At 43.8% G+C, this 25,745-nt stretch overlaps 1 protein-coding gene across 2 annotated transcripts; it reads right to left on the bottom strand.

Moving 5' to 3' along the window:
• SLC25A30 (solute carrier family 25 member 30) lies at positions 1-25,602 on the bottom strand. Of its 2 annotated transcripts, XR_009691429.1 has the most exons (11): positions 25,490-25,602; positions 17,909-18,023; positions 15,712-15,859; positions 13,454-13,548; positions 12,380-12,465; positions 10,493-10,588; positions 9,717-9,841; positions 7,817-7,955; positions 6,365-6,445; positions 2,696-5,386; positions 1-2,578 (listed from the first exon to the last, which is right to left on the bottom strand). XR_009691429.1 is itself a non-coding variant. In XM_061133817.1 (10 exons), the coding sequence occupies exons 2-10, from the start codon at positions 17,970-17,972 to the stop codon at positions 5,345-5,347; spliced, it is 876 nt and encodes a 291-aa protein (XP_060989800.1). In that variant the 5' UTR covers positions 17,973-18,023; positions 25,490-25,602; the 3' UTR covers positions 1-5,344. The 2 variants fall into 2 exon arrangements, 1 of the variants encoding a protein (XP_060989800.1); XM_061133817.1 differs by having other exon boundaries at positions 1-5,386.
• Between the last annotated feature and the right edge of the window lie 143 nt (positions 25,603-25,745).

Below are 25,745 nucleotides of genomic sequence, written 5' to 3'. Positions count from 1 at the left end.
TTATAAAAGTACTAAGTTTACTGAGGAACAGGAAGTAGTTAAAACTGAAATAAACAAGTTTCCCATTTAACCGTTCAGCTCAATTTTATGTTTGACAGGCATTAGGTATACTTTACAAACATAGTTAAAATACAAGTAGACTATTACATATACTGCAACTCTAACTCCCCCCAATTCCCTTCACTTATATGTACCTTGAACATTTGTATTCCAAATTAGCCCTCTTTAAGATTTTTCTTTAAATGGCAAAACATCAGTTTTCAAACCAACCAATACAATTATGCATAAAGAAAATATTAATAATTTTCTTCCCTGTGATGATTCAATTTTGTGTCAATTTGACCTTGCTTCAGTGCCCAGATATATGGCAAGCACTAGCCTAGATGTTGCCATGAAGGTACGTGCAGCTGTGAATAACATCTACAATCAGCTGACATTAGGATTACACTCCATATTGGACTTCCCTGGCTAGGAATCTGCCTGCCAATGCAGGGGTCACGGTTCTATCCCTGCTCAGAGATCTCACGTGCCGAGGGGCAGCTCAGTCTGTACTCCACAACTGCTGGGCCCGAGCTCCACAGCCCAGGACTCCACTATCGAAGCCCGTGAGCCCTGGAGCCTGTGCTCTGCAACAAGGGAAACCACCGCAATGAGAGGCTCCCACTCACTGAGACTAGAAACAGCCTGCGTACAGGAATAAAGCCAAAAAATAAACAAAAGTTTTTAAAAAGCGCTTAAAAAAAGATTACACTCCATAATATGGGGGGGCCCCATTCAATCAGTTAGAGATCTTAGGAGGGAAAAACTGATTTCCCAGAGAAAGAATTCTGACTTAAGACTAAAACAGAGGGAGTTCCCTGGCAGTCCAGTGTATTCACTGCTTCAAGCTGCATGGCACAGCCAAAGAGAAAAAAAAAGACAACTAAAACCCTGCCTGAGTTTCCAGTCTGCTGTCCTGCCTAACTGCCCTACAGGTTTTAGACTTGCCAGCCTCCCACAGTCACATAAGCATATTCCTTAAAATAAACCATGCATGGGCACACACACTCATCCCACTGGTCCCTCTTTCTCTGGAGAAGCCTAATCCACAACCTTTACAACCATTCTCTACTGACATAAGATTGTGCTTTTTCCTCTAAGCGATGAGTTCATGATATACCTATAGAAGTCTCCATCTTGTTTCTTATGATAGCATATCATGTATATCTTTCCAGGTCAGCAGACTGAGATATAACTCATTCTTCTCCTGAGTCCGTGGTAAGCTACTGTACAGATTATTATATCAGCAAGGGACATATAGGCATAGGGAGCTTCCAGTTTTTTGCTCTTGGTCCCATGATTTGCATCAAGTTTGCAAGAAACTGATCCATCCATTGCCTTTGTCTTCTATTCCCATACTCTGCTTCAGGGTGGAGCAGCTGTCATCTACCAAAAGCTTACCATCAGATTTTCTCAGCTGTGCCTTTAAAAATAGATAGCCTGGATTCCACGCCCAGTGTGTCTAACAGGTGCCCGGATCCAGTGGGATGTGAATTCTCCAAGCATTTAAGGTTCACCAGCAGCCAGCTCCTCCCACTGACCTTCATGTGAACTCGATCACATAAAGGTATGTCATCTGATCTCTTAGGCAGGGGACCAGAGACCACAAGGCTTCCTTTTTTTTTTTTGCCAATTCCGTTTTTTCAATAGACCACTGAATTTATTTCAAATGTTAAGACAGGCACCTAGAAAATATTTTCAAGTAAAAAAATAAATAAGTAATGAACCAGGTTTGCATTTCATCCCCTGGTTGTTTTATCACAACCAGAGGTGTCCACCTAGCCAACAGTTAACCAAGGATCCTGCCAACACCAGGCGTTAGAAGGACTGCGGGGGTCCTGAAATTTCAAGACCCTGATGGCATCCCACCTGTGTTCCGTAATCTCAAAGCTGCCTTGCCCAGCAAACCCAATGAGCCAAATTCACCGGCCCCTACTGAGCTGCAGACTGGGAGGCCACACACGTCTCCAGGCAATTAGTAAGATGATCTCAACAACTTCTCTAAGCAGAGAGAAATGTCTGCAGCCACCTTCACAAATGCCAGATCTACTCCAACTTCCCGGACGGTTTAAGAGCTTGTCTTTGTTCAAATGTTTCAATGCATCTGAAATACCACAAATCATTTTTATTATTATATATTACTACAGTTTATTAAATAATGACACAAGGTTTATGCCACATTTTCCAACAATGTTTAAATAAAGAGTTCAAAATATAAAGGCTTATGAAAACTTTTATAGTCTTTATATAATAATATACACTATTTCTGGTGCATGAATAAATACAGAAAACAGAAGCCGTTCTTTGTATCACAATCAGCCAAACTTAGTCATCAATGATTACACAAATCCACAAGCAAACAAAAAAAATCCACTTTCTTCATTTGGGTTATAAAAGCTAAAAATCCCTTTGCTACATTTAACAATACCCAAGGGGGTGGAGGGAGGGAACTTATAGTCACAGCCCCGGAGACAAGGAGACCAAATCTCCCAGTCCTTCAAGTTCTTCCTTGGTTAGAAGCTTCAACAACTGCATAACTCTTTCAGGGAACAGAAAAAAAAAAAAATCAAAACAGGTTAAGACTCGGTTCTATAAGGTATTTATAATAAGTCTGCACTGAAGATATACAGCATTTTTGTCTTAAAAATGTGCTTACCTTTTACAGAGAGGTTTGGTTTTCTTTTCATCCTGGTGTGAAAATGAACATATTGGAATAAACTGATATAATGAATAGTGCATGACATTCAATCTTTTCACGGTCTTCAAAATGAACTCACTTCTACTGTTTTAGGAATTATATGTACACTTATAATGTTTTCTACATTAAGGGGAAAAAACAAAGAGTGGCTCATAAAAAGTCATCCTTTAAACTCAAGGAACCCAAAAGTGAAAGCCTTTCTATAGAAAGCCCTTACATCAATGGAATGTTCTGGTAAGAAGAGAAGTCTCCTCTTTAAACATATGGTTTAGTACGAGGGACGAGGCCTGAAGAGGGTCAGCTCTCTAATATCACACCCGGAGCTGGTCAGCGAGAACTAGACTTCCATCTGAATCTTGAAGCAATCAACACCTACCTGCCCCTCTGACCTCCTCCTTTCTTGTCTTAGCTCTTACTTTTGGAACAGAAATCCTGCTTCACAAAATCTTATTTTCAAAGTCAGCATTAATATAGAAGGCAAGGTGAGAGAGACCAGGAGAAAAACTGCCCAATCCCCCCAAAAAATCTGCGTGCCTTCTGTTCTGCTTCGAAGGAGGAAGCAGTCCAGGGGCTGGACGGACTGGGAACCTGCATATACCGCAAAGGTGCCTGTCCTGGAGCCCCAGCAAGTACGTATTACTGTCCCTCTCACAGGGCTTCCGAGGTGGCGCAGCAGTCAAGACCTGCCTGCCAACACAGGAGACCCAAGAGAAATGGGTTCGATCCCTGGGTTGGGGGGACCCCCTGGAGGAGGAAATGGCAACCCACTCCAGTATTTTTGCCTGGAAAGTCTCATGGACAGAGGAGCCTGGCGGGATACAGCCCATGGGGTAGTTAAGAGTCGGACACAACTGAACACACTCTAAGGGTAGAACCAAAGTTACCCAAGTGAATGTTGAATATATTTTCTTTCCTAGGGATGTCTCCCAGAAGTATAAAGGTCCTGGGACTCTCTCAGAGTCACTTTTTATTTTGAAAAGAGTAAGATGAAGACGAGAAAGAAGAATGATATCCTGTCTTTAGAAGAAAAGAAGGAAGCTATTATATACCTCTTATCAGACTTTGCTGCTGCTGCTAAGTCACATCAGTCGTGTCCAACTCTGTGTGACCCCACAGACGGCAGCCCACCAGGCTCCCGTCCCTGGGACCCTCCAGGCAAGAATACTGGAGTGGGCTGCCATTTCCTTCTCCAGTGCATGAAAGTGAAAACTGAAAGTGAAGTCGCTCAGTCGTGTCCGACTCTTCGCGACCCCATGGACTGTAGCCTACCAGGCTCCTCCGTCCATGGGATTTTCCAGGCAAGAGTACTGGAGTGGTGTGCCACTGCCTTCTCCGTATCAGACTCTAGGTATACAAAAATATTGCTTTTCAAATTTCAAGCAAGTATTTTCCATCCAAACTGATAAAGAAGTCCAAGACAGGAAATATTTTAACAAATGTGACCAGAACTAAAGTAAAACCCGGGAAATCTGGAAAAAGCAACTCTTCAATTAACTTGCCACATTTCACTACGGGAAACACAACAGCACGTTAGCCTTTCTTTCACAAGAGTTTTATCACAGGACCTCACCTGGGAGAAGTCCATGATAAAATGACTCTCTTCACACATAGGAACTATTTATTCTGGAATTATGGCTATACAACACCATGATGTAAAGACACTTATCCTACAAGTCTAGTAGTAGGAGCTACTGTTTTCTTCACCTGACACTCAGTATCAACAGATGTTATTACCCCTATTGTAGGCTGGGAGACAGAAACTTTGCTAATATCACAAGAGAAAATTATTGAGTTGGCCAAAAAGTTCGTTCGGATTTTCCCCACACTCTTGCAACCTGAAGAAACGTTTTGGCCAACCCAGTACTACCATCACCTAGGACAGAACCCAAGTTGCTTAAACACACCTCCCACAACACCGACTTTGCTACCTTCCAAGCCAACCTCTCACACCATCATGAGCTTAGATGGTAATACTTTGTAACAATTCCCCACAAAGGTCGAGTGCTCAAAGGCTTAAAAGTCACTTATTATAAGTGAAAGATCCTGCCAAAATAGAAAATTACAAAGCAGTGCAATGTTCCAGGGATCTCTATCCTGCCCTGTTTATACTTGGGGTACACCAGGTCTCCATGTGTGAATTTCTTCAGCGGACAGGAAGCCAAAGCCCCCCCAGAAGCTCAGGAACAATAACACCATCTCAGATGTTCCATCCCACAGTTCCAAAGAGCTTCTTCACAACAGTCTGGGAGTCTCCGCTATGAGCTGAGGTGCACCAGGAGTTACTCTTCGCCTGAAGGAAACAGTCCACAGTTCCTGACCTTCATGCAAGTTTTCTTTAGCAAGAAACATGCATTTCCTGTTATCTTTGATGTCGAAGGGCACTTGAATGGTAAGGACTAGTGTCTGGATCTTACAGTCGAGGCCGTTAAACATTTGGTGCAGAGCGTCCGACGGGGGACACAGCGATCTGAGCTAACCCAGCCCTCACCTGTTGCTCACACCCCAATCTGTGGCGGGCCAAGCAGTGAGAAGCAGTGGGAAAGACAGGAAGCTTCGCTATTTCAGAGGTGAGCGTTTTCAGAGGATGTCTCATGCAGTCTTGACCTGTCACAAATCCAGTTTCTTCAGCTGCTCATAGGTCACAAAGAACTGCAGGTGTATTAGTTAAGGCTGACATTTTATGCCATCTTAATCCTGACCCATCAAAACAGACCCACAAATAGCACACACCTCCTAACAAACATGTCTGGGCAGACAATGTGCTGTGAGCATGATGAAATATGAGGGGCTCCATCCTCAAACACCCCAGAAGAGCTCCCCAGGAGCCTTCCCAAGATCGGCTTGGAAGAGACAGACCACAGTCGAGGCACACAAATCCCTCGCATCAGCTGCAACAGCTTCTGGGAGTACATCCACACTGCTAGCTTTTCTAACATTGGGGAAGACTGTACAGAATAGTCAAGTCTGTAAGAGAAGGCAGGAACCCTAGAAGTTCTCCTCCAGGGTGGCCGGTAGGCAAGCTTCCATGGGAGGGAAGCACAGATAATGACGAACAGAGGTGGAAAAGCAAGTATACTCAATTAAAAATATTTTTTTTTTAAGTAGAACAAGGGTGGTAGAAACCAACATCTCCTACTTTACAATTCTTTCATTCCTAATAAACTGTTGTTTCTTTCCTGCCTCTCACTTTGGTGTGATGGACAAACTGCTTATCAGGCAAATAATTCTGGAGCTAATTCCTATCATTGGGCACTCTCAAGCATTCTAAACATAGCTGCCAAACCACATCCTGCCCAAGGGTGGCCAGGGATTTACAGAATAAATAAATAAATCCTTGTCTCTCTCTGAAATCATAAACATACTCAGCTCCTAGAGCAGAGTCTAAATAAAGGTTTTCATTGATATCATTGGCTTTCAAGAACACCATCATTAAACCAAGTTTCACAGAGCCTGGCAGAGAGACTTTATACCTGTGTATAAAGAAACTAAATAGTTAACTTCTTGAATGAGAAGAATTCAAAAGAGAAAAAAATCTCCTTTTAATTATAGTTAATAACCTGATAGTTTATGCAAACAACATTCTTTCAGTATATCTTTGTTCAGATCTACTACAACAGAAAAGGATACAATAATATTCCAAGGACCAAGTCTCAACCAATTTGGCCAAAACCCTTTATATAGAGCAAAAAACCCTTCATTCTTCCATGTCTGTTAGAAGGGAGAGGGGGAAAAAAAAGTTAGCGCCCAACTTTCCAATTATGTCAAATATTCCCCAATAATTAGTAGCCAGACTGAACTGAACTGGTCTATTTTTCTTAAAAATAAAGTTCTGTTGGAAGGACTATCTACGATATCATTGCCCACTGCCTCTCTTTGTTCTTTAAAGCTTTCTGCCTAGGTGAGGACTCAGACTCTGTACCAAACCATCCCACACCCAAAGCAAACAGGAGCTGGATGAAGTGAGATTTAATTCCAAACTAGAGTCTACTGCCTCCTTGCCATGTGGACTCACAACAGGTCATAAATTAGAAAGGGAGACAACAGTGATAAAGGTATAATTCAGGGCACCTTTACTTCATGTTGTTGGATGGACAACATTAAGTATCTTTGCTTCATTAAAGCAGTATTTTGAAGTCTAGAGGTGTGCCAGCATCATGACGGAAACAGCAACCACAGAAGTGGTCCCTCATCTTGGCTGCTGGCAGTCAGTAGCAGAGACAGTCCCAAACTGTCATCTACTCATCAACAGTAGGCCCAGTTATTTAAACTGAGAATTAAGGTTACGATTCATGGGTTCCTTTCAGAGATGTCTGAATGAAGGATATTCATTCCAGTTTGACTCAACAGGAAGGCGATATATTCTGGAAGCAGACACACTTCTACTGTCATCACAGAAAATATGAGTATTTTCTCACCCTTCACAGCAGAGCAGAGACAGAAGAAAAATGAACTTTCATTTCTAAATACTCATTAAATTTTGTATTTATAAAAGCCCCTATGTTAGGCAAATACTGTACCATCTCAAGGCTTTAGAGATCACTCATCGTAGTTATATTAAGCCCTCAAAACTTAGACACTTCTTTGATTAAATAAATATAAATTTTAAAATGTATATATATATATATGTATACATATATTTGGGGGGCAGTTTCACAGACAGAAGCAATCCACAGAATGTTGAAGACTAAGCAAATGTGCTTATTTCACCAGTGTCCCTTATATTAATTAATATATTCTATGAACAAGGCTTTATTATTATGCTTATACTTATTATAAATATATACAATATTTCTACATGACATTATTCCAGGCACCATGGTAACCATTTCGGCAGTATTATCGCAATGTTTTTATAATAATCCTGTGACACAGGTGATATCACCGTGCTACTTGTGAGGAAATGGAGGTGTACACTGTCTGTACATAGACCACAGTCACAGGATTACAAGTGACAGAACCAGAGGGTCATCGGGCTCTAAACCCTTGCGTTTTTAAATCATGAAGAGAAAATCTTCAGAGGGTAACATGGAAGCCACAGAAAGAACTCACAACAGTGCACAGACGGACAGCCCCACTCACCTGTAACAAGCAGTCCAGGGTACCTTTGTAGCCGGGGCATTCGCCATCGCGGAGGACTCTCTGATTCATCATACGTGTCCTCACCACATCCACAGGGTTTGAGGCCAGGGCTCCCGCCAGCCCACAGGTGAAGCTTGAGCTATAAAGGAGACCATTAGAGAAGCATATCAAAGGCAGGAAACAGCCTCCTCCCAAATCAGGTTAATGGGTAACAGGTAACAAGACAGAACGCATGCGAATCAGGACCTTATCTAAGTGCTACACAGACTTCTAAACACCGGCACTGTTTGTCCTGGCTTATTAATTCCAGTCCCGGCTAACAATACCTTTGAGGTTCTGGGCTGTCGTAGAAACAGGAAGGAATACAGAAACATACAAGGAACATCTTCCAAGGAGGATCTATTTATCTATCTATCCACCTATAAACAGGCATCAGAGTAATTTTAGCTGTATCATAACTATCCTGTCCTAAGAGATCAGAGACAAAGATTTCCTCACTGTAATATAATGCCCACCAGGGGCCCATGAGACTACTAAACTGATACCTGGACCATAGACCCGTTCTGGCATCAACTAACTCAAGAGTCGGGTTTCACGGCTTCGGAGCTACTAACACTTTGAACAGATAAGTCTTTGTTGGGAACGTCTTTGCTGTGCAGTGTAAGATGTAAGTGGTTCACTAGCCTCTCCCCAGATGATGGCATTAGCACTCCCCGTCCAGCTGAGGCGTGAGAATCAGAACAGTCTCCAAAGTTGCCAAACGTCATAGAAACAGAGAGTAGAAAAGTGACTGTGAGAGCTAGGGGCTGGGGGAAACAGGGGAGAGGTTGGGAAAGGCACACAAACTTTCAGTTTTAAGATGAAGAGGGTCTTATAAAGCAACTTGTTTAGTCACTCAGTCCTGGTCTGACTCTTTTGCTACCCCAGGCTCCTCTGTCCATGGGGTTTCCCAGGCAAGAATACTGGAGTGAGTAGTCATTTCCTTCTCCAGGGAATTTTTCTGACCCAGAGATCGAACCAGAGTTTTCCGCATTGGCAGGTGAATTTTTTACCACTGAGTCACCTGGGAAGCCCTATAAAGCAACTATACTCCAAAATAATTAATTTTAAAAATAATAAATGAATAAGGTCTGAGGGTCTAATATATAATATGGTAGCTATGGTTGGTAACAGTATCATACATAATTTAAATTTGCTACGAGTAGAATAATTTTGTTCTCACACACAAAATGATGGATGTGTTAATTAACTGGATGGGGGTAATCATTTCACAATACACATATGTATCAAATCACATTGTGCACTTTAAATATCTTACAATTTTACTTGCTACTTATACCTCAATAAAGTTGAAAAAATTTTTAAAATATAAAAATAGAAGTAAAAGAATGCTAAACACGATCATAGTTGCATAATAAAGCACATGTGATATACTTTTGTGGGGCTTTCCCGGTGGCTCAGTGCTAAAGAATCCACCTGCCAATGCAGGAGACTCAGGTTCGATCCCTGGGTTGGGAAGATCCCCTGGAGGAGGGCATGGCAACCCACTCCAGTATTCTCACCTGGAGAAACCCATGGACTGAGGAGCTACAGTCTACATGGTCGTAAAAAGTCAGACACGCCTGAGCACAACACAGCAATATATTTTTGTAGATGTACTTACATGTGCATAGAAAAACCTGAAGGTACATATCAAACAGTTAACAATGGCTAGCCACGTAAAAGGATGAAGGCTTATTATACCTTTTCCTGCTTTACTTCTGTACCATAATTTTCAAATATGAGAATATAATACTTTTATAATACACTTTCTTTAAAATGTCTATAAATTTGTAGTCAATTTCCACTCTAAAGTCATGCATACCTAAAACATTAATTAAAAAAAAATCCATAAACATACAGGAAATGGGTATACACCGTGTCTCCCATCAGGCCTGAGAGAATCAGATGCTTCTTGGTGAGGTCATAGACTGGCAGCTCCACGCCGACCACGATAGCAGCCCTCTGAGCAGTAAGGGACACACCCTGGGTGAAAACATCAATAATGAAGATTCAGACATCTCTCCCCCACAAACGATGGCCAACTTTTATACATCTGCCTGCTGGTGGGTAGAAATGCAGAGTGACAGAGGGCAAGAAGTCAGAAGCTCCAAAGTCTAATTCTGATTCTGGTACTAACTGTACGACCTTTACCAGGACAAGTCACCGCTCAGCGCCTCCGGTTTCCTTCTACGTACGGAGAGAATGGGACTGGGTCGCCTTTCGGATCATTCTATGAACTGACAGTCCCTAGAATACTAGGAAACAGCATTCCATACCAGCGCCTGATTAACGGTCTTCACAGAAGCCATGACACCATACCACTGAAAAAACCCAACATAACTGTACGCCCTTCTCCCTAAGAACTTAAAAAAGAAAAAAACAAACAAAAATTCAGCCTTCATAGCATTTCTTCCATGTGAATTACACAAAAGTTACTGTAAAATCATGACACATTCCTGATGTAAAATCATGACATGTTTTCATTTTACAAATCAAGGAAGTTAAGGAAGAAGATCCCTTCAAGGGCAGATGTCATTCTTCAGTTACTTCATTATGCCATTTGGATTAGATAAAATAATGGAAATAGGGAAAACAAAACCTTTTTTTTAAAGAAGAAGAACCAAGTCAGCTCACCTTCCACAGTCCTCTCGTGCCCTCTTGCTGGTAAATGTTAATGAAGTTGCCTATCATTCCTCCTTGAAGGGTACTGCTTTGAGCTTGCATCCGTATCTAAAGATTAAAGACTAACGTGAGAAAGAAACTAGAAAAAAAAAAATCTGCTGTTTAATAACCGTTAAAAGAAAAAAAACTGTACCATATACATTACTATAAAGCTAGCTTAAGTTTATATGGATTGGTTCTTAGGCACTTTGGAATCATCAAAAAGCATCGAGGAAAGTCCAGAGTATTGCAGGTAGTAGCTCATTAAGTGTCAAAACAAAACTATTGTTATTATTAATAGTCTTTTGAAATGGAAAGAAAGTGGCATATTTTCCTCTAGGTTACTAAGCAGGAAAGAGACTCTGAGTGTTAATTCTAAAGACTTCACATAATTAATGAGTATCCAGTGTGCCTGGCAGCATCAAGCATGGGCAAGCACTCTTCTTAAATTAGTTACTCCACGCCACTATTATTTCACTCCAGCCAAACCGAAAGGTATGTGGACGTGCTGGCCAAAGGACAGCATGTGACGCCGTCACACTCTTTTACACTTGAACTTACAAGTGAACTTTACCACAGCCATGGAATTCACATGACCAAGATGTCAACATAAAAATAACGTTTGATGTAGCTCTCCACATTTTTAAAAATGAAGAGGGACTTTTCACTAAAAACTGGTATCTTATTTTGTCTGAGGGAGCACATGCATTTACCTCGAACTCTAAAGGTGATTGCTACTGCCATGGTAACATGCGAAAATAAGACAAAATGCAGTAACTGCCTCTCCAAACATTTAAGAGGTGAATGAGTGTGGAAACTTTTCTCTAGCAATCTAACCCCAGCACGGGGTAAACTTACAGCCTGGTAGCTCTCTTTGCACCCGTGTAACTGTAGCGTCCCTGCCATATACAACTTTGATGTTATCAGAATCTCCTACTAGACTGAAGACTGAAGGCAGGGTCCTTGCCTTAGTCATCCTTGGATTCTAAGCACACAGGACACCAACTGGTACAAAGCAGAGTGCAATGAATGCTGCTTGTAATTATGGGAGAGAAGGAGAGGGAGGGAAGGAAAGGGAAAACTTGAGAGGGTTCAAACAAGGACTTGCACCTAATTTTGACTTTAATTAGTTAGCCCCAAGGGATTTAAGAAGGCTGTATCCTGGTACTGTCGGCAAGGTCATCTAATAAGGTATGTCTACTTGTGGTTAAGTAAATATTTTCTTTATTATTTCCTGGAGTCAGATTAATGGATAACATAACGCCTTCAGAAAGGGTCACCAACATGCAGCCTCGACAAGTGTAAAACTTGCAGTCCACCTATTTTCATGAACCAATAAAACACAGGAGATTTTCAATGGCAAATGAAATGCATCCGAACCTAAACGTTTTTCTCTGGTTAATCACCAAAACCTCCCAAATCACCACCGTCTCCAAGAACAGGCTGTACTTGTGAGCTCACCTGCATCAGTGGGAAAACCACCGAGTGCATCTTTCTAAGTCAGAGGCTTCACGGCACTAAACTGTAAACAGATTCACACGTGCACAGTGTGTTATATTCACAAATTTTCATGATCTGAGTGTTGATCTCATGAAGAAAATGCAGAGTGTGCCTATAAGACACAGGGCTGTGGTGGTGGTTTAGTCACGAAGTCGTGTCAGGCTCTTGGAACGCTATGGGCTGCAGCCTGCCCGGCTCCTCTGTCCGTGGAGTTCTCCAGGCAAGAATACTGGAGTGGGTTGCCATTCCCTTCTCCAGGGGATCTTCCCAAGCCAGGAATTGAACCCAGGTCTCCTGCATTGCAGGCAGATTCTTTACCAACTGAGCTATGAGGGAAGCCCAAGATATAGGGCTGCCTACCTTCAAAACGTCCGTTGGATTAGCAATGCTTGAGGATATGACTCCAGAGAGAATCCCACAGACCACATTTATCAGAAGGGTTTCATCTGCAAAGACACATTATTTGACTTTTCACATATATAGAACTCTTCATGTGAGTAATGCATATACAAATGAAATTCACGTACACACCACTTGTTCACTTAAGAGAATAAAGAAATATATACTTAATGAAGTAAGTGATTTTAAAAGAATTTGGGATTTTGTTGGCGGAAGAGATTTTGCTCAGGAAAAACTTTTTTTTTTTTTAATTACTTCTTTTTATTGTTTTTTTTTTTCTTTTTTGACTGCACCACTTGGCTTACAGGATCTTAGCTGCCCAACTAGGGACCAACCTGAGTCCTGTGAGTCAAAGTCCTAACTACCGGACCTCCAGGGAGGTCCCATAGCAAAATTTCTTGATACCTAAAAAGGAATGTGAATTATCATGGAAGAGTAACCATGCATCAATTCACTCGTGTGTGTAAATGTAACTATTGTAATTAAGATGAGGTAGCACACCAGCTGGTAAGAGAATAGAAGATACCCTATGAGATAACGTGGAGATAAAATTTTCAAGCACACCATATTTATTTGGAATACACTGAAGCACTTTTAAAGCATCTTTGCTCCTCACCCAACAGTGACTGGTGCTCACTCCTTTGTAAAAAGAGATAGGAACTTCTATGGATTAAAGCAAAGTCAAAGAATCAACTAGCAATAAAATAAAATAAAATCAGAGTTCTTAATACTAAGATATACAGTCTGCTTTCCTGAAAAATAGGTGATAATTCCTAGGACTTAAGAGAATTTTAAGTAGGCTAGAACTATAACGACATACTCTAGTCTGGATGTTGTGGCGATAACTCATTAAGAACTTTGTAAATTGCTCCTTTTAACTGTTACCCTCCTAAATCCAGCTGATAAGCTGACATGCTTTCGGCAGAATTTGTTTAGACTTTACGCCCAAAGTTCTCCTCTGTTCGTAAACCACTTGAGTAAAAAGACAAACAACCCACCTCCTGTCCACAAGTGGAAAAAGGATGCCCTGCTCACCTTCTGGACGCTCGACAAATAACCGCTTCAAGCTCTGGTAGGTGCCTATCTTGATGGTGCCATAGGAAGCCTGGCGTAGCATTGCCGGAGCGATCCTGCCAAACCAAGGGACAAAGAAATTCTTCAAAGTCACTGAAAATCCTCTAGAGGGTGCACACAAGGGACACAATCATGTTATCTGCCTTCCGCAAACTACACTAAGATGGATTTTTCTTAAAATTCAAAATTCAGCAAAAACACAGGCAGGTTCGGTCAAATGTGTGCAAGTTATTAGCTCCCTAAGTGATAGTTCAGCCCACGAATACGTGAACACAGAGTTCTCTTTTCCTGATCGTGGAGGGCTTTCCTTCCTCAGGACAGGGCCCCTGATGAAATCTGGCCTCTGCCAGCATCCTCCAGGGTTTCTCTGAAGTTCACCGCCCGCCTCCCCAGGGGCCTTATTCCAGTTATTCCCTCTTCCTCCGGGGACCTGCCCTGATCCCAGAACCACCCTGTGGCATTCACACTCACAGGCTCTCCTGCCGCACTCCTGCCGCACTTACCACTTCCTTCTTAGGCTGCAATGGGGCTTCCCTCCAACTTCTCCATCAATAACCTCCCCCCACCAAAATGGACCCAGGGGACATCTCAATTACTAAATCAAATGACGCTTTTGAATCAGCATCTTATGAAGCCTTGTTGCCTCTGTGGTATTTGCTCCAGCCCACCCTTGACCCTGCTTGCAATCATCTCCTCCCTAAGCCACCTTAACTTCACCCTCTTCCGTCCCTCTTCTTTCTCTGCACATCCTACCTCTGTCCTCTGGGGGGCCAGGGGATTCCGTCCTTCCTCTCTCCCCTCCTGGCTCCACACACTCAGCAGATGAGCTCATCTTCTTGCATGGCTTCAACTGACCAAAGACTGCGGACTCCTAAACTCGTGTTTCCAACCCTGATTCTAGGGTGCATTTCCACCTGCTTCCCAGATTTCTCAACTCACATGCCCTGCACCTACCACCACAGCAAGAGTCCACACTGAGCTAATTACCCCTACTTCCAAATGATCCGCTCTCCTCTTCTGGGTCCTAGACCAAGGAATGGAACCTCCATCTGCATACTGGCCGGAACTGGAAGAGACATCAGCCCGTCTCCTCCTTCCCCACCACCTCCACGGATGAGGTCACACACTATGTGGATGCTCTGCTCTAAACGGTTCCTTCAGGGCAGGAGCTGCCGCTGGACACTACCACCCGGCTCCCTTGCTAGCTGTTTCCAGGAGGATTCAGCAGGTAGAAGGTGGGAGAGAGAGGAGGAGGGGGAGGAAGAAGCAGAGGTATCTCCTCCTCTTCCTAAGCACTAGCAGAGCATCCCTCGACCACTCCTACAGACTCCTTCAAGGCTGCAGCTCTGGTAGGCTCTGAGAACACTATTCCTTTGTCCTTGTTCCTTTGGTCCTAGCCTGTGTAACCATTTCTCATTTTGCCAGTTTCTAGGTAACCCTTCGATTGTTCCCTTAACCCTTAAGCAGCCCTTTTATTAAAGTGAAAGTGTTAGTCACTCAGTCATGTCCAACTCTTTGTGACCCCATGGACTGTAGCCTGCCAGGCTCCTCTATCCATGGGATTCTCCAGGCAAGAATACTGCAGCGGGTAGCCAATCCCTTCTCCAGATCTTCCCGACTCAGGGATCAAACCCAGATCTCCTTCACTGCAGGCAGGTCCTTTTCCACTGAGCCACCAGGGAAGCCCCTTTCATTAAATCTCCCTTCGTTTAAATCATCCAAATGAATGATCTCCTGCAGGGCCTCTGATAGAGACAGGGTCCCATCTTAATCACTTTCCTATCCAGCGCCTACAGCACAATGTTCCCTAAACATTGGACTAAAGAGAAGCTCTTCACTGCAATTCTTGTCCATGGAGAACAGGACATCATTTTCATTATAGTAAAAAGCTCAGTAATAACCAAGGGAAGAGGAAAAAATTAAACTACAGAATGTTTCAAAACAAACGTAATTTTTGTACTATTATCTGTATTTGACTATAGTAAAAAGTTTTACCACAACATTCACTATATAAAACACGTAGATAGCCTCCAACTAATAAAAATAAATGGGGAAAAAAAAATGAGCAGAAGAAAAAAAAAAAAACACACATAGAAAACAAAGTTGAAATGAAAAAAAACCAACCCTTGCTACTTGCTCTTTTCAAATACACCCCAAACTTGTACTTTTTCTCTGTAAAGTCTCAGTGTGAAGTCTGTCCACTTGAAACGTCTACTTACCCCGAATAGAGCGCTTTCAGGCCTTCCTCTCTGCCTATCCTCACTAATGCGTGCAACATTCCTCGATACCTGATTTCTTTAAAGTTTGCATCATTCTTCTGGCCTTGAATCTGGAGCCGTGTCTTGGTTAAATCAATTGGAAAGGTACCTTAAAATTTTTCAGAAGGAAAGGTTTCACTTAATAGAAAGAAATTCCACTAAATAAAGGATACACAGTGACTTATTACTGAGGAAACATTCAGACTAAGAAGCAGAATTAAGAATTTGATACTTTGCAGTCTTGTACTTATTTTAAAAAAATTAAGAATCAAAAGTTTTTTTTATTAAAATTAAAAATTAAGAATAAAAGAATTAAAATTAAAAATTAAGAATCAAAAGAATCAAAACACGTAACTATTTTCTTTTCCATATATTTGCATTTATGTCCCATCTGTTTCTACATAGGATGTGAAGAGGCTGCACTGCTGTCTAAAGTAGGTACTTGGAATGCTTTATACAAACAGGATATCCATTCTAAACTCTAAGTGACTGGGAATTCCCTGGTAGTCCCAGTGGTTAGGACTTGGCTTTCACTGCTATGTCCCAGCTTCAGCCCCTGGTCAGGAAACTAAGATCCTGCAAGCTGTGCAGCATGGCCAAAAACTAATCATAATAAAACAATAAAAATAAAATAAAAGTTACTATTTTTCACACATGTGAAAGCTAATATTGTGCTGAGTATGAGTGGAGACAAATGCCTCTTCTAAAGGAGTTTCTTACTGTGTGTTACAGCTTAAAAGTGACTCTTGACACTGCAGCTCAGTCACTTCAGCCGTGTCCGACCCTGTGACCCCATGGACCACAGCCCACCAGGCTCCTCCGTCCATGGGATTCTCCAGGCAAGAACACTGGAGTGGGTTGCCATGTCCTCCTCCAGTGAAAAAGTAAGAACTGAGTGAAGTGAAATCGCTCAGCCGTGTCCAACGCTGTGACCCCATGGACCATGGCCTGCCAGGCTCCCCCGTCCATGGGATTCTCCAGGCAAGAGGACTGGAGTGGGGTGCCATTTCCTTCTCCAAAAGTGACTCTTAATATAAGCTAAAATGTTTAATATAGTACCTAGGAGAGCGTCCATCCAAATACACACACCCGTACACAGTGACTGTGAGTCACTGTGTCAGTGAGTCCAGAGGAAACCGAAGGCAGGGGCGGGTGGGTGCGTGGTCAGAGTCCCAGCCCGTCGGCTCCAGGCCCTGCGCTCACCCCAGGGCAGCCTCCCTCCCAGGTCAGCAGTGACCCACCTAGCACCTGGCACGCAGCAGCCTCTCAGTCAACGTGGGTTTCACTTTGTTTTGTTTTCCTTTTGGCCACAGCAGGAGGCTTATGGAATCTTAGTTCCCTGACCAGGGATCAACCCGGGTCCCGCAGGCAGTGAAAGCAGGAAGCCCTAACCACTGGACCGCCAGGGAATTCTCACCAAATCACCAACATGTGTTGAATGAATGATTCGAGGAATAAAGGAACACACGGGCCGTGATGGGAGACGGAGCTGATGAAGTCAGCAGCAGGACACGGACAACGAACATGATGGGAACACGATGATGCGGTGACGGCTGCTCACCTCTGGTTTGGGAAGATCGTGGGGCCCCCGAACCTCTTTAGAGTCAAATGTGTTCACAGGGACAGAGTGGGAAGGACAACAAGGAGAATGGGGACAGGTGTCAGCCAACAATGATTCATGGGGCTTCTGTTAGCAACAGGTTCAACCTTCTCCCCACTGAACTTTGAACCCTAAACTGCTAATAAGCAGTCAGTCATTGTTTACCTATTTTTTTTTTTTAATATTTATTTGGCTACATCATGTCTTATGACAGTTGCGTCATGCAGGATCTTTCCTTGTGACAAGTGAGCTTAGCTGCCCCATGGCATATGGGATCTTAGTCCCCAGACCAGGGATCGAACTCATGTCTCCTGCATAGGAAGGTGGATTCTCAACCAATGGACCACCCAGAAAGTCCCTATTTTGTCTTAAAAGATTCCCAAGAGGAGAAAGAAATTTTGAATTCTGAGACGAAGTGTTTGAAAATCGCACATTCTGTGTTTGAACTACATTCACACCAGTCTTCCAATATCCAATATCCAATTATCGTGACCAAAGTCTAAGCCTGGTGGATGCAGCGGGCAGCTGGCCAGCCTCCGCTCTGGGCTCCTTACTTACCGCACTCTGCCGTGATGGAGGCCAGGCCTCCGTACACGAAGGGCTTCCAGTTCAGGGCCGACATGCTCACCGCCGTCTGTCGTTCACAGAAGCATAGCCTCCAACGGGGTTTTTCCTGGACACAAAAGTAAGACGTTTCAATGGAACTTCTCACACAGGCAGTTTCTTTTTTTTTTTTTTGGCAGTTTCTTTTTTAAACTTGTGTTTCACTTGGAGATGGGCTTCCCTGGTAGCTCAGATGCTAACAAAAAAAATCTGCCTGAAATGCAGGAGACCCAGGTTCAACCCCTGGGTCGGGAAGGTCCCCTGGAGGAGGTCACAGAAACCCACTCCAGTATTCCTGCCTGGAGAATCCCATGGGCAGAGGAGCCTGGCAGGCTACAGTCCACGGGGTCGCAAAGAGTCAGATGAGGGTGCCACCAGACGCTCCCGTGGAAAACCCCACAATTCCCAAGGTGATCCTCACCTTATAAAGCGAAGCACCCTATCTCCTAAACCCCAAATCACTTTATACGTGGACTTATGTAATAGGCCATAAATAATCCAAAATAATACCTTGAAACGCGTTATGTGTATAGTGTGATACAATGAAGGCGATTTTCTGGGTGGCCCGTGTTATCTTCAACCTGTTCTTCAACACTCAATAAATATTTGCTAAATTTGCTATTTGCTATTAGCTTGCCACTGTCTTAGTGAGTCCCTCCTGGGAGGCAATGAAGTCCTTCAGATTCACAGAAGTAGAGAAATGCTGCAACCCAGTGAGTGTCTCAAGTTAAAATGGTAATTATTGACCTAAAATGGCCACAGTATACTTCCAGTGTATAAGTGTGACCTCTCTTCTCTTACCCACAGTGTGTTATCAGCTGTGAGGAGGCCTGGGATGAAGAATCAAGGCAGACTATGGGGTGAGAGCCTCATCACTTCCTTCCTTGTTCATAAAGCCCCAGTTAACCTCTAGGTTTTTCAATTCGCCATCCTCTTCATCGATGAAACATCCAAGACAACCAGTCAGGGGTAGAGCCCATACCTTTCTTCACTAGGCGAAATAAAATGCCCAGCTTTTAGGCCTATTGTGGAAATTAAGTATATTTTTTAAAACCAACACAAAAAAGACACTCACAAAGGTTGCCTTCCATCCTCCTTTGAGTCCACACGCCCTCACTCACTGTGACATATATGCACGCACCTGCCGCAGCCAGGTCCCCACATTCACTATATGTTCTGCAGCTTCATGGGATTTCAGCTGGCAAATCTGGGCTTGCGCCCATTGAAAGGAGACACGGAAACTAGCCCACTTTTGTGTATATGCTATCGACTTTAATTCTTGTCAGTTTAAAGTAAAACTGCATTCAGTTGACCAAAAAGTTCGTTGGGGTGTCGCGTAAGATATGGAAACACCGGAATGACCTTCTGGGCCAGTAATTTACTATAGTCATTGGCAAGCAACATGCCCAAGGTTTTTTCTTTGTAGGTCCAGGGAGTCTTCCCAGGCGACCTCATACAAGTCACCACTAATGTCGGTTCACAAGATGGCCAATCGGCTTGCTTAAACCAAGAGAAAACACAGGAACTCAAAGGGGACCCTGGTAGACTGATAAACTGGTATCTATTTCTCATTTATGGACGTTAACTAAATTCAGAGTGGCTACAGATGGGTAAGATAGAAGGCTCCCTAGGCATGGAACTTAAAAATCATCATGTTTTATGTATTTTTATACCAAAGAACAAGGACCATTCCCAAAAACTCATCTAATATCCTTAAAGTTTAATATTTGTATTTAACTAATTCTTAGCCTTACTGAAGTCATAAGTAAGATAATGATTAACACTATAAGTTACAAGCTGTAAAACATATTAATAATAAGTCCAATAATCCATGTACTGTCCTCAACCCGTTCTTGAATTTTGCTGACTTCAAGTTAAAAATCCAAACAATAACCACGTAACAGTGACATGCAGAAGTACTGTAGCTTGCCATTACAAAAGTGTTCAATATAAATGATTTCAGTGGATCCCCCCACAAGAAGTTTGGGATAGGACAGAAAAACAGACCAGGAAAGCCAGTTTCAGGAACGTGCCTTGTCCAAAGCCACATGGCCACGGGGGCAGAAATGGACCTACAACCCCCAAATTTGAGCCCAAGTTTCCTGTTCTTTCTGCTACTACCTGAGGCTGTCCATGATCAAAAGGAATGGTGGTGTTTTAATTAAGCAGAAAATACTACTAAGCAGCTCTGAGTACTACTGATGAGACACATCATAGAAAGAATAAAAATGTGCTTAATTTAAGAGAAAAGTCTTAACAGAAATATATATACTCAAGTGAAAGTGAAGTCACTCAGACTTGTCCGACTCTTTTGAGACCCCATGGACTGTAGCCTACGAAGCTCCTCCATCCACAGAATTTTCCAGGCAGGAGTACTGGAGTGGGTTGCTATTTCCTTCTCCAGGGGATTTTCCCGACCCAGGGATTGAATCTGGGTCTCCTGTATTGCAAGCAGACGCTTTTACCATCTGAGCCACCAGGGAAGCTCCTAACAATACTCAGAAGGTCGTCAATTTGAAACAGTCAGTTCAGTCGCTCAGTCGTGTCCAATTCTTTGTGACTCCATGGACTGCAGCACACCAGGCTTCCCTGTCCATCATCAACTCCTGAAGCTTGGTCAAACTCATGTCCGCTGAGTCGGTGATGCCATCCAACCATCTCATCCTCTGTCGTCCCCTTCTCCTCTCAATCTTTCCCAGCATCTGGGTCTTTTCCAGTTCTTCGCATCAGGTGGCCAAAGGATTGGAGTTTCAGCTTCAGCATCAGTCCTTCCAATGAATATTCAGGACTGATTTTCTTTAGGATTGACTGGTTTGATCTCCTTGCAGTCCAAGGGACTCTCAAGAGTCTTCTCCAGCACCACAGTTCAAAAGCATCAGTTCTTCAGTGCTCAGCTTTCTTTATGGTCCAACTCGCACATCCATACATGACTACGGGAAAAAACCATAGCTTTGACTAGACAGACCTGTCAGCAAAATAATGTCTCTGCTTTTTAATATGCTGTCTAGGTTGGTCATAGCTTTTCTTCCAAGGAGCAAACGTCTTTTAATTTCATGGCTGCAGTTACCATCTGCAGAGGTTTTGGAGTCCAAGAAAATAAAGTCTGTAACAGTTTCCATTGCTTCCCCATCTATTTGCCATGAAGTGATGGGACCGGATGCCATGATCTTAGTTTTCTGAATGTTGAGCTTTAAGCTTTTTCACTCTCCTCTTTCACCCCCATCAAGAGGCTCTTCAGTTCCTCTTTCACTATCTGCATTAAGGGTGGTGTGTCATCTGCGTATCTGAGGTTATTGATACTTCTCAATCAATTTGAATAGGGATAATTAATTTTTCCAATACACAATATACAGATAGCACTATTTTTTCCAGAGTGTTTTTTACTGAGGCAAAATTCACATACTGCAAACAAAGCACCAGAGCAAACAACTCAGGGGCACTTAGTACCTTCAGAGTTGTTCCAGTGCCTCTATCTAGTTCCAAAATATTGCATCACCCTGTGGTCAGTGAATTGGAGGTTCTTTCTTCATAATGAAAGAATTCGGAGATGAAGCAGAGAAATTAAGAAAGTAAAGTGACAGTTTAAGCAAAGAGGGAGAGTAGGCTTACAGGTGAAGAGCTGCCACCCGCAGTTTCTTTGGCAAGCTGGTTTCGAGGCGCATACAAGTGAAGGGGAGGAATATTTACTGGAGAAGGATGAGCCTCGGGGTCATATTCCCTGATTTTCATCCCAGCCCCACTTTCCTGAGGGGAAGAAGGATTTTTGTCTTAGGGATTTAGCTCAGATCAGAAGTGTCATGGCATCAGTGCAAGATGGGTACTTCTTATCTGTAAGAGTTTGCTGTTGTTGAGTCGCTCAGCTGTGTCTGACTCTGTGCGACCCCGTGGACTGTAGCCCACACCAGGCTCCTCTGTCCATGGGATTCTCCAGGCAAGAATCCTGGAGTGGGTTGCCACTTCCTTCTCCAGGGGATCTTCCCGGGGATCGAACCTGCATTGGCAGACAGATTCTTTACTACTGAGCCGCAGGGAAGCCCTATCGTGAAAAGAGCACAGAGAGCAAAGGATTACATTTGGATGCAGGGGATTCCCATCTTTCCCACATTTCTTTGTCTGCTTTTCCGACCCTTATCACCCAAAATGGTGTCGCTTCCTGTCAGTCTGAAGGTTCCTGCTTTCCTTTATCTGCCTATGGACCCTCGCTGTTTACAAGATGCACTTGGCCCCTGCCCCCATTTCTCTACTCACACCTAACCACCTCCCTGTTGCAACTAACAACTCCAAAAGGAAATCATTAACCATTCCCCACCCCTCATGGCCTCTAGGATTCTCTTCTTGGCTGTGACGCTACATGTGCTGAGTGGAACACAGGACTCCTTTTAGCAGCTCCTAAGGAAATGGCACCCCACTCCAGTACTCTTGCCTGGAAAATCCCATGGACGGAGACGCCTGGTAGGCTACAGTCCATGGGGTCGCAAAGAGTCGGACACGACTGAGCGACTTCACTTAGCACTTAACCTGTCTGAGGGGCTTCTTAGAAGTACAATACTAGGGCCCCACCCACTGAATGAGGACCTCAGGGGCATCCCCAAGCATCAATGAGTCAAATAGTGATGGCAAATAACACCTTGGAATACTTATCACTTAAATAACTTAGGTAGTTGATCAGATAGTGATGACACTACAGATAGTTCTTTTGATTCATCTTATTTAGCATTGATTTTTTTTCCTACAGTGTAGTGGAAATGCATACATACAAAATATACACACACATACACACAAACACAAAAGACATCCTCTAAAATGTCAGCAAAAATGTATGGGAAATGGATTTTACCTGATCTCTAATTTAAAATGTTTTTAAAAAACTGTATCGTATATGACTTCATGCCATCTCACCCATTAAATCTTCTGGTTTCCTGTCTACTTTGTTTTGCTAGTTTAGTTTTAATGAGATTTGGCTTTTTTTTTTTTCTGTCGGGCTTTAAAATTAGGTTTTTTAGTTATAATGTTAAAACCCAGAGGTTCTGGGTTATACTCATATGCAAATACTCAACTAGGGTGCCACATTGCAGTGGCGTTGCCTCCCACGGTTTTGAATCACCATGGATGAGGCACACAGCCACCCGTGAGTCCCCATTCAGATGGACCCTCACAATACCTTATCTTCCACAAACCAGAGCCCCTCTGGTATCCCTGGTTAAACTGTACGAAAGTACTTTCTATTCAACTACTAACAAGATGTTTAAAAGTTAACTAAAAGTAGAGTAAAAATAACTTTGGGGCTCTTCTCTTTTCCTTTCCCAAAGCAGGACTAGATGCCTCAGCAGTTAAGACTACTGTGCCTTCCCAGCGTATTGTCTGCAGAGTCAAAGAAGGAATAACTCGGCTTAAAGAACAACCCAAGAGCATCAGTAATTGGGCAAGCATCCAAACAAGAGGTTCTGGTTAATACTGGAATAGGAGTCCGTAGGTCCAGTAAGCGTACTGGCCAAAGTTAGCTGCAACAGGGCTTCAGCTCCTGGGGCTGAAACTTCTCTTCAGCATTTCAACCATTTCTTTGTTTTGGAGCTCTCTTTGGAGGGATTCTCCTCACACACATTCCTTAACTTGCTAGTTCAATTTTTGGCAAAATCCCAACTCTACTCAAGTGCCAAGACTGAAGGCCAACACAGTCAGGGAGGCTGAACTGTCCCTTCGCAATCACTAGTGTGTGAGCAAGAGTTCAGCCTGAGATTCAGGGAGGGACTTACAACTTGCAAAAATTCCAGCGTCCTGCAAGGGAAGTGGCTGTTGATCACTGATCACTTTGCTCTCTTCTTCGGGCCCTGCTTTACTAGCTAAACTAAAACCCAAAGACCAATTCTCTAAGCTGTGAACACAGTACTGACAATGGCTGTCATTATTAATACATGACATGTATTAATGTCAGGCACCGCTCTGTTTTCCACATAAAAGATTTTGGTTAATCTCCATGACCTTATGCAATAGGCATCATCACGTTTCACAACTGAGGACAGCCAGCCTCAGAGAAGGAAAGTGACTTTGCCAAGTCACACAGCTATGGACTCAAAATGAGCTCTCCCTGAGGGAAAGCTGATCTTCCTCTACTTAACTACAAAGCCAAACACTATTTTCCAAAGACTGTTTTAAAAAAACACTGGCGCAACTAATAAGAATACAATAAAAAGCCAGATGGGGGGGTGGGAGGGTAGGAAATCAACATACTCAAAATAAATGTATGATTTTCCTGAGGGGGGTATATAAACATTTCTTAACTATTAACAAACAAAAAAGTGTTTCCTGAGCGGAAATGCCTATATAAATTAATAATTCCAAAGCATTCTCTCTACACTTAAGATACGTTACGTATCCTATTACATTTTCTATAACTTTAGCATTTATCTTCCCCTTACGGCATCTATACAGCTGCAAAGAGAGGTAATTAAATACAGCAACTGCTGCTGGAACTTCTGAAAGCTTTCCAAGTTTCTCTTATATAATTAACTCTGGGTAAGTTCTTTCAGTATTACAATGCTCCCTTTTCAGTTCCCAATCTTAAACCTCAATCCAGCCTCTCAACTTCGGTGCGCTCACAAAGCTTTGTTCCCCGCAGGGCTATCTTCCATGGAATTTTTCCTATTTCCCATTCTTTTTAAAGGTACAGGACGAAAAACAAGTTCATCAGATTCACGAAACGTGGGATTTTAAAAGTCTTAGGAATCTATCTTATCTCATATGAATTAACTGAGTCACAAAGCTTGGCAGCAGCAAAATCAAGAGCAAAATTGACGCCTTTCAACTTTTCTCGCAACAGGAGCACGAAGGTAGACTCGCGCAGGGCTACGACACGTTTAGCAATTCTTGCGCAGGAACAATGTCATTGCAACCGCTGTACACGAAACTAATCACACCTAAAACTATGCTAAAACCCTTAGCTACACTAACTTTCCGAGTAAATGAATTCCACCAGTCCATGAAAACGTGAGACAACCTGGCGTGTTTCAGGTGCAACTCAAAGAAGAGAGGGCCCTTTCCCAGAGTACGCAGCTCGCCCGGCCCAGGTTGCACACTCTTGAATGAACCGCAGGTGTGAGCGATGCAGAGGAAGGTGAAACGCACCGCGGCTGCGAGGGCGCACACGCCGGGATGCAAGACGGGCCTCACACCTGATCTCGGCGACGCTGGGAGAGAAATCAACCCCCATGCCGCCGAGTGATGAGAGCCAGGAACCGGCCCTCCTGCAGCATCGGGCCGACCGCAGGCAGCGGCACCACCAGGAGGGCGGCGCACCCCGGGACCTCGCGTCCCACTGAGCCGGAGAGCAGCAGCAGCCCCGGAAAGGCCCCACCCGCGCCGGGGCTCTCCAGGACCCGGCCCCGCTCCCCAGCCCTCTGGCCGCGGCCGACCAGGCAGCGTTGCCGCGTAAGGGCCCGGGAGTCCGGCGCCGGTGCTTCTGGGCGCTGCCGGGCAATGAGGGGGCGGGCCGGAGGAGGGTCGACAGGCGCGGTCGCGGCCGGAAAGCCAGGCACTTACCCGGCGGCTGCGGCCCTGCGCCTCCTCGGTCCCGGGGTCTGCAGCAGACGGAACGGGCGGCCGCGCGGGAGCTGGAAGAGAGGCAGCAGAGAGGCGGGGGCGGCCCAGGGGCCTGCGCGCAGCCCCGCCCCGGCCCCGCCCGCCGGCTCGGCTCCTATTGGCCGCTCCCGGCACAGGCCACGCCCAGGCCGCGTCCCAGGCAGCAGGGGGCCACCAGGGGCTTCGTCTCTGGCAAGGGTGGGAGCTGCCCTGGTCG

The sequence above is a fragment of the Dama dama genome, chromosome 30, assembly GCF_033118175.1.
Source record: "Dama dama isolate Ldn47 chromosome 30, ASM3311817v1, whole genome shotgun sequence".
NCBI classification, from domain to species: domain Eukaryota; kingdom Metazoa; phylum Chordata; class Mammalia; order Artiodactyla; family Cervidae; genus Dama; species Dama dama.
The sequence above is the reverse complement of the archived record's forward strand: the minus strand, read 5'-3'. Positions and strand labels throughout refer to the sequence as shown.

Coding starts and splice junctions, on each gene's coding strand:
- SLC25A30 (XM_061133817.1), bottom strand. CDS start 17,972: ATGTCGGCCCTGAACTGGAAGCCCTTCGTGTACGGAGGCCTGGCCTCC. Junction 10,589..12,379: donor ATCCAACGGACGTTTTGAAG/GTAGGCAGCCCT, acceptor TTTAATCTTTAG/ATACGGATGCAAGCTCAAAG. Junction 9,842..10,492: donor GCACGAGAGGACTGTGGAAG/GTGAGCTGACTT, acceptor GTTTTCACCCAG/GGTGTGTCCCTTACTGCTCA.